This window comes from Mixophyes fleayi, chromosome 2 (assembly GCF_038048845.1).
Source record: "Mixophyes fleayi isolate aMixFle1 chromosome 2, aMixFle1.hap1, whole genome shotgun sequence".
Classification (NCBI taxonomy): Eukaryota; Metazoa; Chordata; class Amphibia; order Anura; family Limnodynastidae; genus Mixophyes; species Mixophyes fleayi.
In genome coordinates, this window is record NC_134403.1 from 234923248 (window position 1) to 234942602 (window position 19355).

General features: G+C 43.7%; 1 protein-coding gene across 14 annotated transcripts in view; it reads left to right on the forward strand.

The window, feature by feature from the left end:
• Nucleotides 1–3227: 3227 nt before the first annotated feature.
• KIF21B (kinesin family member 21B) overlaps nucleotides 3228–19355 on the forward strand; it is a 463280-nt gene continuing 447152 nt past the window's right edge. For all 14 annotated transcript variants that reach the window (XR_012688103.1, XR_012688104.1, XM_075195637.1 and 11 more), the window contains exon 1: nucleotides 3228–3440. Coding sequence is in view for 11 of the 14 variants with exons in the window: in XM_075195637.1 (XP_075051738.1) it covers nucleotides 3400–3440 (41 nt within the window). In the remaining 3 variants the exon portion in view is untranslated. The remainder of the gene's footprint in view (nucleotides 3441–19355) is intronic.

Below are 19355 nucleotides of genomic sequence, written 5' to 3' on the forward strand. Positions count from 1 at the left end.
ACAAAACAGCAAAGAACTCTGCCTTCTAAACAGATGACATCACAAATCCCCAAGGCGAGTCCAAGGGTGTTGGTGGTTGTGAAGCCTGACCTTCCCATCACTGTACGGGAAGAGGTGACTCCATCCAGCATTTGCAGCACGCCCTCTGCATATGCTAGAAGGATCACCCACAGTCCAGTTACAAATTTGGCTAATGAAGGTGTGAATGTTGTACACCGGGAGGAGGATATTGATATAGCTGGCGCTGAGGAGGATGTTGATGATTAGGATGCAGACAGATACCAAATTGCCTTTCACAATTTCTATTTATATTCTAGATTATATAACGGCTGAATAGTTTTCTATTTTACTCCTAGTGGAGAGGGGATCTGATGCAGACAGATACCAAACAGCCTTTGTCCATTTCTTTGTATATTTGAATTTCTAGTTCTTCAGTCTATACAGGCTGCTTTTTTTATATTCAACTACAAGTGTAGGGGGGGGGGGGGGCATAGATAGCCACCAAAGTAACGTGGTCCATTTAATTTCACTTTCTAGCTCCACAGTCTGTGCAGCCTGCTTTTTTTTATCTTCAAAGTATTTACAAGCCTTGCAATCTAAATTAACTAGAGGTAGTGACGTGCTAGAACTCCACCCTCTATATGCTGCAGAGGATGGAGGAGCATCAAAAGGCCATTCAAGCCTACACAGCCACCTACGACATAGGAAAAGGAGTGGGGACGCGCCTGAGTCAAGCGCACTGGAGAATGATTTCCGTGTTGTGAAGGTTCTGCAGCCATTTTAACTTGCCACACGAGAAGTCCGTTCCGACACTGCCAGCTTGAGTCAGGTGATTCCCCTGATCAGGCTTTTGCAGAAGCAGCTGGAGAAAGTGAGGGAGGAGCTGGAAAACCATTGCGATTCCACCAAGCATGTAGCTCTTGTGGATGAAGCCCTTCGTACGTTTTGCCAGGATCCGAGGGTGGTCAGTCTTTTAAAGTCAGAGGAATACATTCTGCCCACCGTTCTCGATCCTCGGTTTAAAGCGTATGTTATGTCTCTGTTTCCGGCGGACACAAGTCTACAGCGGTGCAAAGACCTGCTGGTCAGGAGATTGTCCTCTGAAGAGGACCGTGACATGCCACCAGCTCCACCTTCATTTTCATCACTGTTTGTGCAGTTCCAAAAAAGAGGAACTGCCATTTCTATTGCTACTCTCTTTCTTTCTGTTTTTTAAAAAAATAAAATAACTGCCATTTCTAGTACTACCTTCTTTCTTTCTCTATTTAAAAGAAACGAAATAACTGCCATTTCTAGTACTACCTTCTTTCTTTCTATATTTAAAACAAAAAAAACCTGCCATTTCTAGTACTACCTTCTTTCTTTCTCTATTTAAAAGAAACTAAATAACTGCAATTTCTAGTACTACCTTCTTTCTTTCTATATTTAAAACAAAAAAAAACCTGTCATTTCTATTACTACGTTAATTGTTTGTGCAGTCACAAAAAAGAGGAACTGCGCCCTTAACTGCTATGTTGGTTTTAGACGTCCATCTGGTGTCCGCCATCTGTTCCCTGGAATTCAGACCCGTGGAGGGTTTTTTATTAATTATATTGTGGTGACCACTCCTCTACGCAGTCCAGATACATTTTTTGGTGCGATTCATACCAGTTGATGGTTTTCTTATTATATTGTGGTGACCACTCCTCTACGCAGTCCAGATACATTTATTGGTGCAAATCATACAAGTTCAGGGTTTTTAAATTATATTGTGGTGACCACTCCTCTACGCAGTGCAGATACATTTATTGGTGCGAATCATACAAGTTCAGGGTTTTTAAATTATATTGTGGTGACCACTCATCTACGCAGTCCAGATACATTTATTGGTGCGAATCATACAAGTTCAGGGTTTTTAAATTATATTGTGGTGACCACTCCTCTACGCAGTCCAGATACATTTATTGGTGCGAATCATACAAGTTCAGGGTTTTTAAATTATATTGTGGTGACCACTCCTCTACGCAGTCCAGGTACATTTTTTAGTGTGATTCATACCAGTTGATGGTTTTCTTATTATATTGTGGTGACCACTTCTCTACGCAGTCCAGATACATTTATTGGTGCGAATCATACAAGTTCAGGGTTTTTAAATTATATTGTGGTGACCACTCCTCTACGCAGTCCAGATACATTTTTTGGTGCGATTCATACCAGTTGATGGTTTTATTATTATAATGTGGTGACCACTCCTCTACGCAGTCCAGGTACATTTTTTGGTGCGATTCATACAAGTTCAGGTTTTTTAAATTATATTGTGGTGACCACTCCTCTACGCAGTCCAGGTACATTTTTTGGTGCGATTAAGACCAGTTGATGGTTTTCTTATTATATTGTGGGGACCACTCCACTACGCAGTCCAGAAAGATACCTCGTTGCAACGTTTTAGAGTAATAACAATATTGTGAGGTGTTCAGAATACACTGTAAATTAGTGGAAATGATTGTTATTGAATGTTATTGAGGTTAATAATAGCGTAGGAGTGAAAATAAGCCCAAAAACTTGATTTTTGAACTTTTTATGCTTTTTTCAAAAAAAATCCGAATCCAAAACCTTAAATCCGAACCAAAACCTTTCGGCAGGTGTTTTGCGAAACAAATCCGAACCCAAAACATCAAGAAAATCCGAATCCAAAACACGAGACACCAAAAGTCGCCGGTGCACATCCCTAATTTACACCTGTTCCCTGACCACTGATCTACAGCATTGTTTATTTTAGATTATTCCTCTTTTGCAAATTCATGCAAGCTTTCTAGTGATCACAATTTGGAAAGCGTTAATTGGTTTGTAAATAGCACATATTGTGTCTGAATCTCATTCCTATCTCACTATCCCTCCCCGGCTCCCCCACATACATACTCGGCATCCCCTTCTTTATTGCTTCCTCTTCCATTGCCTTTGTGGTTTTACCAAATCATCCAAACATCTTCTCACGTCTTACATTTGTTCGTTTTTTAAACTACATTACAGTCAGTCTCTCTCCCATTATTTCAGCTTCGCTCTTTACTCCTTCGTTTCACCTTTCTTCCCATTTCATAATTTTATCCAAGGACCATAAAATTCTATTTAATTTTACAGAATCCGCCCATTTTGCTGTGACTGGCGACTTCTCTACATGTGGGCGTGCACTGTCTTTCCTTGCTATGCGATTGGCTATTTCTACCCTTCTATCCTACCTATTGTTCTTATCGGAGATCTGCAGCTGATGCTACCCAGCTTTGGGGGAAAATTTGCCAAGGACAGGGGTTAGCTAACTACCCCTACTGAGGTTTAGGATGACAATACACACAGTACCTACTTCCCATCCTAGGAGCTCCTTGGGTATAGGGGGAGCACCTTGAGTGTCACAGCGACAGCATCATGGGCAGTCAAGGAGACTGCAGTGTCAGGGTGGCACTGAGGTAAGTAGCAGTGCCTTGCTAAAATTGTATGCACGTGACTGTGTGTGTTACTGTTAGGCAGTAATACTGACTATGGATTTTATGCACATATTAATAGTTCTATGACAAAGGTAACATCAATGCGTTATCTTGAAGACATTGAGATGAATACTAAAAAGGTTTTGCGTATAGTATGACATATTCCCTTGTCCTATGTATGTAATCCGTGATATAACTGATCTACTTATAACAATGCTTTTGCTGCTATATCAAAAAATACTAGGTTTTAGGAAATAGTATAGGTTTGTCAAGTGTCTTCATCAAAAGGTCATTAATGTTATGAATGGGTGACAATTTGTGTTTGCTTTGGGCGGGGTTACAGTGTCTGAAACATGGATGTCAGCGTTTTTCCCAATGACAGTGTATTGGTGAATTTATGAGGCATCATTGAGCATACTGCATATTCGTTCGTTTGTCTGCGTTGCATGTTATCACATGACAAGTGCCTGTCACATGTGGTTCTGTGTTAGACAATATACCATGTGTTTAACCATGAAAGATAATGCAGTTGTCATGATCATGGGGGCTGTTTTACTATTAAACTGCGTTTTATGTCCAATGTAAAGTATTCGGTGATGTAGCAAATGATATATCATTATAATTAAACTATATATCAATGATATATAGTATAGAACACTATTTCCAATTCAATGCACCAAAATATATACAAATGCTTACAGATTTCTACAGCAAAGCTGAATACACAGTTGAACTTGCTTGACGGATTCTCAAGGGTCAGACAATGAGGTCTCCAACAGCTTATTTAGGTCTGAAGAATGATCATGGCAAAGAATTGTCCCACACGCGAGGCATTGGGTACATGTGATAAGAGATACTCAGTAAAGTATGTCAGACTGTCTTTTGCTAGTTGAACTATCTTTTAGGCTTTATCTCTCCCGTGAACGTTTCCTGTGATGTTCTTATATAGGAAGTGTAACTTCCTGCCTTAGGGGCACATTTATCATTTAACGTTGAAATAGAGAAATGGTTATCAATCCTTATCGGACAGATAAGTATTGATTCATTTCTCAAATTTATCAAAACCGGAGTACAGAAACAGCAGTCCCGATAATCTGCTGTTTCTGTGAAAAAAAAAATCATACTTACCTGCCTCTTCGGAAGCGCTGTCTTCGGGTCTTCTCCTTACTCTTCAATTGCGCATGTCCAGTTCCAAGAACTGGACATGCGCACACAGATCCCCTCTCTGTCTCTGCAACGATAGTTGCAGAGAGAGAGCTGTGAGTGACAGGGAGGGATCATGTGATCCCTCCACACATGCGCTGTCCAGCTCTGCTCTCCGGAGCAGAGCTGACAGCATTAGATTTCTTCAATTCCGATGATGTACGCCAGCTTCAGCTGGCATACATTAACATGACAAGTTCCCGAAAAAAATGTTTTTTCGGGACTTGTTAGATTGCGGCCAGGAGCAGTCACCATTCTGTTGAATGGTGACTGCTCCCAAAAACGAAGAGGAGTGCAAAGCAGCAGATATCCATGATATCTGCTGCGATGCCCCCTTAATAAATTTGCGGAGGACACTGTGGGACCTTAATTATCCGTTAAAAGCACTATCGTGCTTTATTAAATATGCCCCTTAGTCAGTGTAGTAAAAGAACAGAAAAGAAAGATTTGGTTGCAGGAGAAGCATAGATTATGCATATAGGGAAAGATATAATTTTCTCAGTGCCTACTCGAAGACAGTGATGTCAGTATGAAAGAGCCAATGATACTTAAAGTTTCATTATTTTATTATTATATTTTATTTACAAGGTGCCACAAATGGTCAGCTGTGTCACTTATAGGAGTGAACAGAGTACACAATTACAATGTTACACAATACAATTACACAAATACCAACAAATAGTACATAATTACTCAGTACATAATTATACAGTGGACTGTTATGAATTAGCAGATTATTAACATAGTCCATAGTATTACAGGTTAAACAACTGAGTATATTTTGAGCATATGTGATAGGTAGTACCTGTGTCCATGAGAATGGACTCGAGAAATAGGCCTAGGGGTGCAAAGGACCAGAAAGAAAGTGCAATGGTAGATAGAAAACCACAAGAAAGACAGCCCTGCTCATGAGAGCTTACAACCTTGTGGGAAGGGTTAGACACAATTAGGGTGGCACTGAGTGGGAGGAGTAGAAGTGGAAGCAGAAGAAGAGGGGTTGGCTTGAATGAAGAGGTGAGTTTTAAGGGCACATCTGAAGCCTTGGAAACTAGTTGATAATCTTAGGGAAAATGGTGAAAATCTGATTTATATGAAAGGGAAGAGGCAGGGATTATATAGTCCCGAGTCCTGAATGGTATTAATCATTATTATTGCACAAAGTGAGAGTTGGAATGGTGCACCATTTCTTTACATTTTTAACAACTAAGGGGCATATTTAATAAAGCACGATAGTGCTTTTAACGGGTCATTAAGGTCCCACAGTGTCCTCTGCAAATTTATTAAGGGTGCATCGCAGCAGATATAATGGATATCTGCTGCTTTGCATTCCTCTTCGTTTTTGGGAGCAGTCACCATTCAACAGAATGGTGACTGCTCCTGGCCGCAATCTAACAAGTCCCGTAAAAACTTTTTTTTCGGGAACTTGTCATGTTAATGTATGCCAGCTGAAGCTGGCGTACATTATCGGAATTGAAGAAATCTAATGCTGTCAGCTCTGCTCCGAAGAGCAGAGCTGGACAGCGCATGTGTGGAGGGATCACATGATCCCTCCCTGTCACTTAGCATGCTCTCTCTGCAACTATCGTTGCAGAGACAGAGAGGGGATCTGTGTGTGCATGTCCAGTTCTTGGAACTGGACATGCGCAATTGAAGAGTGAAGAGAAGACCCGGAGACAGCGCTTCCGAAGAGGGGGGTAAGTATGATTTTTTTTTATCACTGAAACAGCAGTTTTTCGGAACTGCTGTTTCTGTGCAGGGCTGTACATAAATGTGAGAAATAGTTCAATCCTTATCATTGCGATAAGGATTGAAAACTACTTTTCACTTTATGTGAATATTGATAAATGTGCCCCTAAGTCTTAACAACTCACCAGCAAAAATAGTATCATGAGCATTAAAAGTTGGAGGATGCTCAATGGGAAGTTAGGGCATGATGGAACATTGTCCGGGCTGTATATGACATGAATCATGTCATCCCGGCCTGCCCTCCCTGACTTTATAGACTTCCACTCTCCATCTCTCGGAAGGCAGGTCTACCAAGCAGGCAATTCAGTTTTGCACCCTTTTCATATGAAAATATTTTTTTCCAAGTGGTTCTCCTATAACTTTCTGTTCCATTTGTAAAACCATTCTGTGGGACAAATTTATATGGCTGCAACTGCAAACAAAATGTGCCACTCTCCTGGAAATATTTGGTTTCTGCTTGTTCCCATGAGTGTGTAACCTGATACCTCAGTTGAGCCAGTCAGTGACCAGTCTCCTTCATGATGTGATATATCGAGAATGCCTCTATTCTCACTATGCCATATGTCATATGTCATGTGACTGTGGTGGCATGGTAATCGCATGGCACATAGCAAACTGTAAATCATTACTAGCAAATTGAATGAAAACTGAGAATTGAAAGGAAAAATGAACAACTCAATGGGTCTTCTTGAAGGTAACTGTGATTTATATTATATAAGACGCACCTCATTTAGAGGGAATTACTCCTTTACATTTTCATGAGTTTTTCATGAGGCCTTCATAACTATTGACAAACAAAGCACGGGTCACGTCCATAAGTGGATATGTCTGTCCAGGAGATTTAGTCAGTGAATAACAGGCTGATTGTGTGGAGTCAGAGTTTATTGTGAAATATATTAAATATTTCATTGCTACTGCTTCATGTTAATACTTGCTGTAATACACTGTAAAAATCTCCTGATCAGAAGTTCCCACCTGGTGACATCTATACAGGTCGCACCTGCTCCAGGTATACACAACCTGCCTCCACCTACCTCTGTATGCAGAAGGGAATTGTGGTGTTCTTTCTAAAGTTAGTATATTAGGAGCACAGTAATATAAAGTACAAGGGAGAGGGTAGGATATGGTGGGAGTATTATCTGCAACACAGCCTTAGTATTTTTTAGTGTAGCGAAGTGAAAAAAATAAAAACAGTTGGAAAGAGTGGGCCCTAAAAGACATAAGTAATAGCAATAGCCTCTCCCTATGATTGCAGCCTCCTTTGGCTGATTTATTGAGCTGATGCCCTGATGTTTTGATTGGTGGATGTAACTGTTTAAGGCAGTGAGGGCTTAGCCTCCCTGCCGGTTAAAGAGTTTGTGACCCACTAGCTGAACTGCTGTGGATTCTCTGTCCTTTTGCTGTTGATTTCCGTTGTGACCCCTGGCTTGTTTTTGGGCCCTACTTGAACTTTGATTGCCCTGACCTTTAGCTTCATTATTAGATATCCTTGCTTGCTACCAGCCCTGACCATGGACCTGTCCCCGATTTACCTGCTTGTTACGGACCTGGACTGCTCCTGACCATCTTCTTCTGTTCTTGGCAACTGCCTCCTACCTTCCAGCTGCAGTTTTGCATATAAACTACTACACTAAGAGTTAAGACCTGGGGGCATCCAAGTACCTGTGAACGAAACTTGCTCTATGTTAAAGGCGGCTACTGTAGGCGAAGACCTCTGTTCACCAGTTGTAGTTTATGCCAATTGCGGCTAGCCATAACAGAGGGAGAGTATTTTGATATGAGTTGAGATGTATGAAGGGGTGATGTTGAGGGCTTTGTATTGGATTCTGGAGGACACAGGGAGCCAGAGTAGATATTTGCAAATTGGGGCAGCAGATGTGGAGTAGTGAGAGAGGAAGTTCAGTCTTGTAGCAGCATTTAGGGTGAATTGAAGGGGGGATACATGGGTGAGTGGAGTGTCAGATAGCAGCAGGTTGCAGTAGTCAAGACGGGAGATGATGAGAGTATTGGCAGCAACCTATTATCAGGGCACATGTGTTTTTATATGTAATAGGTGTCAGTGGCATTGGTGGTAGATGTTAAACCACTGTAATCTTTTAGACTTTTTGTTGGTTTTATTTCAGAACTTGTAACAGATGATATATACATATATACAGTTGCTCATATTTGATATTGACTGCAACAGACAGGCAGTATGACAAGCTTATGCAGTTAATGTACTTAACACTACTATAGTAAATACATATATGCAGATGGTAGTAAGCTTATATTGTGGGCAATGTCAGACAACAGGTTGCTCATATATATGTTTGTGCCTCAGCTCACTTTATATATCTTTATATAAGTAAGTTTAAAAAAAGTTTACAAAAAGGATGCACCTCCAATTATGATATCTTACAGTTCAACTGTCAGTGGAAGAACCTGCTGAGAGCCCAACTTACTGTCTGTGCATGTTCAGTAGAGTGATGCGGATGGCTGGAGGCTGCCCCACTTCCTGTCTTCACTAGACCACAGGGGACATAACTACCAAGATGGGAGACGGAGCATAGCTCTCCATATCTCTTGTTACAAGAAAAAAAACATACATACTTTACCATTGTGTGGTAAAGTCTCTTTCGTATAACAAGAAAATGGGTTAGTGAAACAAAAACATATTAGCAAATTATGTATAGAGATGAAAAAAACCATCCGCGCTAAATAGGATAGCTGCCGCTAATTATACTAAAGATAGAATCCACCTAATTTCTATAATATAACATATAGCAAAGTAAAGTATAACATACGGCGCTAAACTTTTGCTCATAAAAATATATATGATGTAATAGAGTCCAAAGTTATCTAGAGTCCATACCGTAAATTGATACAGGGATTGATCAAATAATCCACCTAGATATATTTCTATTGGATTCTCAAGTTCTTCTCCCTCATACTGAAAAATAAATACCAGAACTTGTAGGGATAAAGTCCTGTTGGTATTATTATCCTCAAAACAAAGAAAAAACATGTATCAGAATGAATCAATTGGTTGTTACGAGCCGCCGCGGCTCGCTTCCTGGTTCCTGCTACCTTGGATTTGACTACCCGTGTTTTGACCCCTGCTTGTTATTGGACCTGTGACCCTTCTCTTCTGACCTCGACCTTTTGCCTGGACTTCGGATTTTGCTTCTCTGCCTGTGTGTTTGACCCTTCGCTTGTCTTTGGATATTGCATCTGTGCCTGTGACCCTTTGACCTAGGATTCTACTTAACTACAGTCCGCCAATCACTCCACTTCTGGGAACTCCTTTAAGTCAGTATAAGTCACTCGACCCTCGGTCGGCCCGCAGCCCAGTTTGTCCCCACCACTAGGGGCTCCAGCGAACACCTGACCTTCAGAGTAGTTCCCGAGTTTCACTGTACTGACTTGGGAGTTCCTAACATTATAACCGGCCAAGGAAGATTGGTATCATACGGCCATGGACGGAGAGGAGTCGAATCTGTCCCCAGCCCAGATTCTGGCCAACCAGATACAGGCGGTTTCCCAAGTGGTGCAGAATTTATCCCAGCGCCTGGCAGTCCAAGAAGGGGCTTCTAGAGACCTGCAGCTCCAGCAAGTTCCCGCTGGTGACACACCGGAGCCTAAGATGAATTTGCCTGACCGATTCTCTGGAAGCAGGCCAGCCTTCCGTAATTTCAAAGAGAGCTGCAAGTAGTACTTTCGTCTGAAACCACGTTCCTCTGGTTCCGAACAACAGAGGGTAGGGATCATCATCTCTTTACTCCAGGGCGACCCGCAGTCTTGGGCCTTCTCCTTGCCTTCCACAAGTCCAGCCTTGCAGTCAGTGGATGCCTTTTTCCAAGCTTTGGGGCTATTGTATGACGACCCGGATAGGGTAGCCTCAGCTGAGTCTCATCTCCGCACGCTGAGGCAAGGTCGTCGCTCAGCGGAAGAGTATTGTGCGGAATTTCGACGATGGTCCACTAATAGCGCCTGGAACGATCCAGCATTGCAAAGTCAATTTCGCTTAGGACTCACCGAGCAGATTAAGGATTCTTTGGTCCAGTATCCGATATCCGACACGCTGGAGAACTTGATGCAACTTGTTATAAAGATTGATCGTCGGATCAGAGAGAGGAAGGCTGAACGGGAGTCCTCTGCTCCTATGGATGTTTTCGCTAACCTTGATAACACTTTGCCCGATTCCTCTGAACCCATGCAGTTGGGCGCTTATCGTTTGCCTCCGGAGGAACGCTTCAGAAGACGCTCACTAGGCTTGTGTATGTATTGTGGTCAACCAGGCCACTTAGTTCGTTCATGTCCCAGCAAGCCGGGAAACTCCAAAGCCTAAGTGCAGGTGAAGAGGTGCGCTTGGGTCTTCAGATTACATCTTCAGACAATTTTTTATTAGTCCCTGGACGTCTAACTTTCCGTGAGAGATCCATGGACCTGAAAGCTTTTCTTGACAGTGGTGCGGCTGGTAATTTTCTGGATATACATTTGGCTCAGACCCTTGATATTCCACATATCAGGTTAGGATCAAGCATCACCACATGTGGTTTGGATGGTAACCCCTTGCCTGGAGGAAGGATTCTCGCTAGGACTCCAATGGTTCGGTTGTCTGTAGGAGTCCTCCATACGGAGGAGCTCTCTTTCTATCTTATCACTTGTCCCTCTGCTCCTTTGATATTGGGGTATCTCGGGCTTCGCAGTCATAACCCCCTTATTGATTGGAAAACAGGGAAGATAATCCGTTGGCGTCCCGGGTGCTCTACGTCCTGCTTGAACCTGCCTCTTAGAATTATACAGCCTAGTCCAGAATTGTTGCCGGTACCCTACCAGGACTTCAGTGATGTCTTTTGCAAGAAGAAAGCTGATTCACTTCCACCACATCGGGAATACGACTGCGCAATTGAATTGGTACCCGGTTCTAAGTTGCCCAAAGGGCGTTTATATTCACTATCCCTTCCTGAAACACAGGCCATGGAATTATACGTAAAAGAAAACCTGAAGAAAGGGTTCATCCGCCCTTCTAAGTCTCCGGTAGGCGCAGGTTGTTTTTTCGTTTCCAAAAAAAGATGGCAGCCTGAGGCCTTGCATCAATTTCCGTGGACTGAATAGCATCACGATTAAAAACATGTATCCTTTACCCTTGATCTCTGTCCTGTTCGATCAACTAAAAACAGCCACTGTATTCTCTAAGATTGACCTCCGAAGGGGCCTACAATCTTATCCGAATCAAGAAGGGGGATGAGTGGAAGACTGCCTTTAATACCCACTCGGGACATTAGGAATATCTTGTAATGCCATTCAGTTTGTGCAACGCCCCGGCAGTCTTTCAGGACCTGATTAACGATGTATTACGTGAGTTCTTGGGAAAAACAGTTGTTGTTTATTTGGATGACATCCTAATTTATTCTGAATCCTTATCTCAGCATCGTCAGCACGTCCGCCAGGTTTTATTAAGATTACGAGAACATCATCTGTATGCAAAACGGGAGAAATGCGAATTTGAGGTGTCCACAGTGGCATTCCTGGGTTATATCATCTCCTCATCAGGATTCGCTATGGATCCCGCCAAGGTGCAGGCAATTCAAGATTGGGTCCTACCTACTAACTTGAAGGCGATCCAAAGATTCCTTGGCTTTGCCAATTATTACCGAAGGTTTATTGGCTCATTCTCCTCGTTAGTGGCTCCTATCACTGCCCTCACTCGAAAAGGAGCAAACCCAGCGGAGTGGTCCACAGAAGCACTGGCGAGTTTTTCAGCTCTCAAAGCTGCCTTTATTTCCGCTCCAGTCCTTAGACACCCTGACCCAGGACTTCCGTTTATTGTGGAGGTGGACGCTTCGGATGTCGGTGCTGGTGCCATTCTCTCTCAGAAAGACCCACAGAGTAAAAAGCTACATCCTTGTGCATTTTTCTTGAGAAAATTTCTGCCAGCGGAATGTAATTATGACGTTGGAAACCGTGAATTATTGGCCATTAAGTTGGCATTGGAGGAATGGCGATATTGGTTGGAGGGAGCTGCACACACCATTACCATCTTCACAGACCATAAAAACCTCAAATATATTCAGACTGCAAAAACTCTGAATCCCAGGCAGGCTAGCTGGGCCCTATTCTTCACCAGATTTAGGTTCATCATCACATTTCGTCCAGGTTCAAAAAATATTAAGGCTGATTCTTTGTCCCGAAGTTTTTTGGCCCATCATCCTCAGTCCCCTGACTCGCAGTCTATTATTCCTTCAACTTCAATTCATCTCGGACTCACCCAGGATCTGGGAGCCACTATCCAACACTTCCAGAAAATTGCTCCCGTTCAGACACCCCTCAACAAGTTATTTGTCCCGGTTCATCTAAGGAAACCTGTCCTCATAGAAGGTCACAACAACCGCTCTGCTGGTCATCCGGGAATTCGTAGGACTATCGAAATCCTTTCTCGCTGGCTTTGGTGGCCCACCTTATCGGATGATGTGGAGGCTTACGTTCGTGCCTGTCCTGAGTGTGCTAGAAACAAATCTGCTAGAAACCGCCCTTCTGGTCTACTGCTACCCTTGCCTGCTCCAAGCAGACCTTGGTCCCATCTTTCGATGGATTTTATTGTTGACCTTCCAGTATCTGCAGGCCATAACACCATTTGGGTAGTTGTGGACCGATTCAGTAAGATGGCACATTTTATATCCTTACCCAAACTACCGGATGCCAGGACCTTGGCTACTTTGTTTCTGATCCATATCTTTCGTCTCCATGGTCTTCCTGAAGACATCATCTCGGAACGAGGATCTCAGTTTATTGCACGATTTTGGAGATCTTTTTGTAAGTCCATTGGGATCAGTATCAGTCTGTCCTCAGTGTATCACCCGCAGTCGAATGGACAGACAGAAAGAACCAACCAGTCCTTGGAACAGTTTTTACGCATCTATGTTTCAAAATTTGATGATAACTGGTCCTCTCTCTTGCCCTGGGCGGAATTCCCTTACAACAATTCCTGCCATTCCACAATACGCACATCTCCATTCTTCTGCAACCTCGGATTTCACCCGAAGTCTAACTCTTTCTCTACTGCTGTTCCCAGTGGGGATTCTGGAACACCTGCTTTTACGGCCAAGTTGAGATCTATCTGGAAAAAGGTGCACTCTGCACTGGGTCAAACCTCGCAAAAATCCAAGGCTTTCGCTGACCGCCATCGTGTGCCATGTTCTCTGAAGGTGGGAGATCGGGTTTGGTTGTCCACACAGAACATCAAGTTGAGGCAACCTTGCAAGAAACTGGGGCCCCGATTCATTGGACCATTTTCAATTGAGAAAAAAGTAAATCCAGTGGCTTTCAGGCTGAAACTCCCACCGTCTTTAAAAATACCCTCGACATTCCATTGTTCGCTTCTGAAGAAAGTCGCTGCTCCCAGCAGATTCAGCCAGCTTTCCTCTAGCAGGCCTCGGCCTTTGGATGTGAATGGAGACCAGAAATATGTAATTGAAAGAATCCTTGAATCAAGGAGGGTCCAAGGCCAAGTTCAGTTCCTGGTGCACTGGAAGGGTTATGGCCCTGAGGAGCGATGCTGGATACCGCGGAGGCGTCTCCATGCTGGGAGACTCATTAAAGAATTTTTCAGGAAATTTCCCACTAAACCTGGGTGTTGGGGTTCCTTAACCCCTCCTCAAGGGGGGGGGGGGTACTGTTACGAGCCGCCGCGGCTCGCTTCCTGGTTCCTATAGCGTCCCGGCCGTCACCTTGACGACTGGGACGTCACTTCCACCCAGCACCCGACCGTTGCTAAGGCAACGGCCAGACGCTCCTTCAGCGCGGCGTCCCGGCGGTATAGAGAGCCGGCGCGCACGCGCATTTTGTAATTTATAATTGAATTCAGCCTGTGGGCTGAATTAGCAGGCATTAGCCTGCAAGTGAGTATACTTCAGGGGCAAACCCTGATTGGTCCCTCTGTGTATTTAAGGCAGTGAGGTCTGCAGCCTCACTGCCGGTTATAGCGTTCTGTCCTCAGTCCTGCTGCCTGCTTGTGCTATCTGTTTTGGTTCCTGCTACCTTGGATTTGACTACCCGTGTTTTGACCCCTGCTTGTTATTGGACCTGTGACCCTTCTCTTCTGACCTCGACCTTTTGCCTGGACTTCGGATTTTGCTTCTCTGCCTGTGTGTTTGACCCTTCGCTTGTCTTTGGATATTGCATCTGTGCCTGTGACCCTTTGACCTAGGATTCTACTTAACTACAGTCCGCCAATCACTCCACTTCTGGGAACTCCTTTAAGTCAGTATACGTCACTCGACCCTCGGTCGGCCCGCAGCCCAGTCTGTCCCCACCACTAGGGGCTCCAGCGAACACCTGGCCTTCAGAGTAGTTCCTGAGTTTCACTGTACTGACTTGGGAGTTCCTAACAGTGGTATTCCCCTTATTCAGGCACACCTCATGTGTTTAATTCTAACCTAAAAGGTTTTTAGTGAAGTCAGAAAAACCCCTCCACGTGGTTTTATAATGGATTATACAGGAAAATGTGACTAAAAACATGTACTCACACCGTAATTTTAACTTACACGATTAATGGTGTAATTCGCCACATAGTCATCATAACTGGTCTGTTTGTGTCACATAGATACTTCTCCTGTGGATTTTCTCTCATATAATTCTCAAGATGGAGAGATTTCAACAGAACAGGGAAGATAAAAAGGATATATAGTGTTTTATCCTTTAATACAAACAGCTACCAATATTGCAATACAAAGTACAAATAATTAAAAAAGACAAAGTCCAATCCACAGACAGCGTATATAGATAGATGCAAGTCCGCCTATCAGAGCTCCGGAATACAATCAGCATGTATTTTATCCACGGGCATATCTCCTCTCCGCGAGATGAAAATATCAGCTCTGTAAAGGTGGCACTTGTCCCCGTGTAGCCTACACATTGCCTACGCATTGAACTTAGCTCTTGCGCGAGGTATATTTATAGTATTAGGGGATTTTCCCACGACCCTAATACTATAAATAGACCTCGCGGCTGTGCTCAGTTCATTGCGTATCGGAGCTTCTACAATGTAGATGCTATTTGCAGCGTCTGTCATATTTTTTTATTTTTTGTAAACAGGCATGTTCCGGATTGGATCTTACAAATATGGGGCCCTTTTGGCTGAAGATAAGAAGACTTCAATCAACAAGGGGGCCCTCCTGGCCAGAAGAAATGAAGAATTTTGCAAGCATGGACTACTGGAATTACAAATTAATTTGGGACATTTACAAGCCGGACTTTTGGATACAAAATTATTTTGGACATGGTCAAGCCGGACTTTGGATACAAATTTAATTGGGAATTGGTTTACACTCATTTTAGGATTAAAAGCTGCTGACGACAGATGAAAACATCACTAGTGAGTATTTTGGGGATTTATTATTTTTAATAAAATGATGTGGTATAAATGAGGGTGTTTAGTTTCTTTATTGGGGTTTTATTATTTGTATTAAATGTATGTGGTTTGAATGTTGGAGTTGTGGTTTATTTAACATTTTGTATTGTGGAAATACAGGTCTGTTGGCACTTGTGGTTCTCCAAGTGCCAACATTCCCTGGCTGCCATGGGTATGCTGGTGCTTGTAGTTATACAAGCATTAGCATGTCCACACTGTTTATGGCACCCTTGATGACTGGGACTTGTAGTTCCACAAAACAAAATGGCATCTGTTTGTTATTTTACATTTATTTCGCCGTTATTACCCTACTACCCCCAGCCCATGGGGGTAGAAAGAGCCCTAGGCTTTCAGCATGATAGCACAATAAAGCACGATAAAGCTAAACTAAGAAAATGTAATAGTACTGTATGTGTGTATTCCAGTGAATACACAAATCTGTGAATTAGCAGCTCCACCATTTTGTGAGTGACAGCAATCTCACTCCATGATAGTGCTGAATCTGCAGCTAACCGCAGGATGTGATGGCATACCATGTCTGTGTTGCGCAAGGAACATGTCCATTAAGGCTTCTGCCTTAATCGTTGTAATTTCATTGCTTTTTGGAGTTTGAGTGAATGAGTTTTAATAGTTACATTTTAGATTGTGTGTAAGTGTACAAACCTTAATCGGACATGTAAAACCATAAGGTTTTTTGTCTATGGAATTTCATAGCTTTTTGTAAAGTTAAAATATTTATGATATCAAATTCAGGAACATGAACACAAAATTTAACGACAGATAAGAATCACTTGGCCCATCTAGTTTCCAATATATTTGTAATCCCTAATAAACAAGAGTGTTTAAATTAATCTATTATACTAACCCAGTGTCGGACTGGGGCATGAAGGGCCCACCGGGGGACTGCAATGCTAGGAGCCCACCAGAGGAGGGTGTGGCCAGCCATCATAGAGGAGAGACCAGACACTAGAGGGGGAGTGGCCAGCCCACGAAGGACAGCTAGCACCATAGGGTAGTATATAAAGAATACAGTGTGTATTTAAAGAGTACACAGTCTTGACCTGCCCCTTAGATTGGGCAGAACAGGCATCAAAAATTGGGATTGTCCCACTAGACCAGGCTTGGCTAACCTGTGGCACTCCAGGTGTTGTGAAACTACAGGCCCCAGCGTGCTTTGCCAATTTATAGCAGCTTATTGCTGGAAGGGTATGCTGGGACTTGTAGTTTTTCACAACACCTGGAGTACCACAGGTTAGACAAGATTGAACTAGACTCAGAACATTTGACAGACTGTCCTACCTGTTCTTGTCACTTTTACCACCTGTGGCTGCTGGTTTCTTTAGTTGCGGCTTGTCTAGATCCTAGATTGTTGGGGGCCCTATTTGTAAAAAATAATGGGTACATTTAGAAAATTCCAACCAGCACCGGCGTTAAATCAATAGGACCCACAATTAATATTTAGGCCTTCCTCCAGCCCCAACATTAAAGTAATAGTATTCCCATTTAATAAACCTAGTTTCCTCCCTCCAGACAGCCCCTGCAATAAATTAATCGCATTTACGTGTAATAAATATACCTATTTCCCGCAACCGTCACTGCCATTAAATAATTCATATTCACATTTAATAAATAGACCTCGTGCTCCTCAAACTCAGCCCCACATTCAATAGCCCCCAAACCACCCCATCTTAAATTAATAGTCCCCACTATAAAATTAAATTGCCCCACCTTCATCCTACAAACAAAACAGCACCCATTATTTAGCCACCACCTACCACACACACACAAGCCCATTGTGCCATCACACACACACACATTACTGTGCCCCTTCATCACAATGTTGTGCCTCCTTATGATCACACTCCATGGTGCTTTTGCCCCCCCTTCTCCTGGCCCCCCTTCATCACCCTGTGCCATGCTGCTTTGGCCCCCCTTCACCCTGTACCATGCTGCTTTGGCCCCCCTTTCACACTTTGCTATGCTGCTTTGGTCCCCCTTTCACACTCTGCTGTGCTGCTTTGGCCCCCCTTTTACACTCTGCCGTGCTGCTTTGGCCCCCCTTTCACATTCTGCCATGCTGCTTTGGACACCCTTTCACACTTTGCCGTGCTGCTTTGGCCCCCCCTTTCACACTTTGCCGTGCTGCTTTGGCCCCCCTTTCACACTTTGCCGTGCTGCTTTGATCCCCCTTTCACTCTCTGCCATGCTGTTTGTGCTCCCCATTTTCACTCTCTGCTATGCTGTCTATGCTCCACCTTTTCACTCTCTGCCGTGCTCCCCTTTTTCGCTCTCTGCTGTGCTCCCCCTTTTCACTCTGCCGTTCTCCCCCCTTGCTTCCGTTCCTTTACTTACCTTTGCAGAGAGGAATTGGTGAGCGCCGCGGTCACGTGAGTATTTTTTTTTTTTACTTTTCCGCTCCCACCACCAATGAAGAGGGGAGCGGTCAGGGTCGGGGCCTAACGGGGGATTAGCCCAGTCCCCCGGTGGCCCAGTGCGACTCTGTATTAACCTCTACCACATCTGTTGGATGCATATCCCACCTTTCCACTAATAAAGTAATTTTTCCTCTAATTTTCTCTAAACCTAGCACCCTCTATTTTCAGTGCATGTCTTTCTCTCCCACATACCCCACATGTCACCGCCAACTGCACCAGCTTTTTTTAACACGTCACCTTCTATGTACCAGTCTCTCTCACATGGCACCCCATTCTTACCAGTTTTTCTTTACATGTTTCTAAATATACCCAACAAATTTTCTGCCATGTGCCATCCCATATACCCACAAGCTTTTCTCTCACATTCTAGCCTGTATGCCCAGAACCATATCTTATGTGCTACACCAGGCTAACCCGTGGCTCTCCAAGTGTTGTGAATCTACAAGACTGCCCTGCCACCTATCGTCTGGATATCTGCTTACCTAGCACCTGGAGAACCATGGATTGGCCAGGCCTGTGTTACAATGAGTGGTGCAGTATGTATGTATGTATATTCTAGCACGCAATGATGAGATGCAACATGCATGTATGTTTGTTGGGGTGATGGGGTGCAGCATGTATGTTCTGGCAGACAGTGGTGGGGTGCAGTATGTATGTTCTGGCAGGCAGTGGTAAGGTGCAGTATGTATATTCTGGCAGGCAGTGGTGAGGTGCAAAATATATGTATGTATGTATGTACGTTCTGGCAGGCAGATATGTGGTGCGGCATGCATGTATGTTTGTTCTGACAGGCAGTGATAGGGTGCAGCATGTATGTTCTAGCAGGCAGTGGTGGGATGCAAAATATATGTATGTATGTTCTGGCAGGCAGTGGTGGGGTGCAGTATGCATGTTCTGGCAGGCAGTGGTGGGGTGCAGTATGTATGTTCTGGCAGGCAGTGGTGAGGTGCAGGATGTATGTTCTGGCAGGCAGTGGTGAAGTGCAGCATGTATGTATGAGCTGGCAGGCAGTGGTGGGGTGCAGAATGTATGTATGAGCTGGCAGGCAGTGGTGGGGTGCAGCATATATTTATGCTCTGGCAGGCAGGGGTGGCGTGCAATATCTATGTTGTCAGGAAGAGG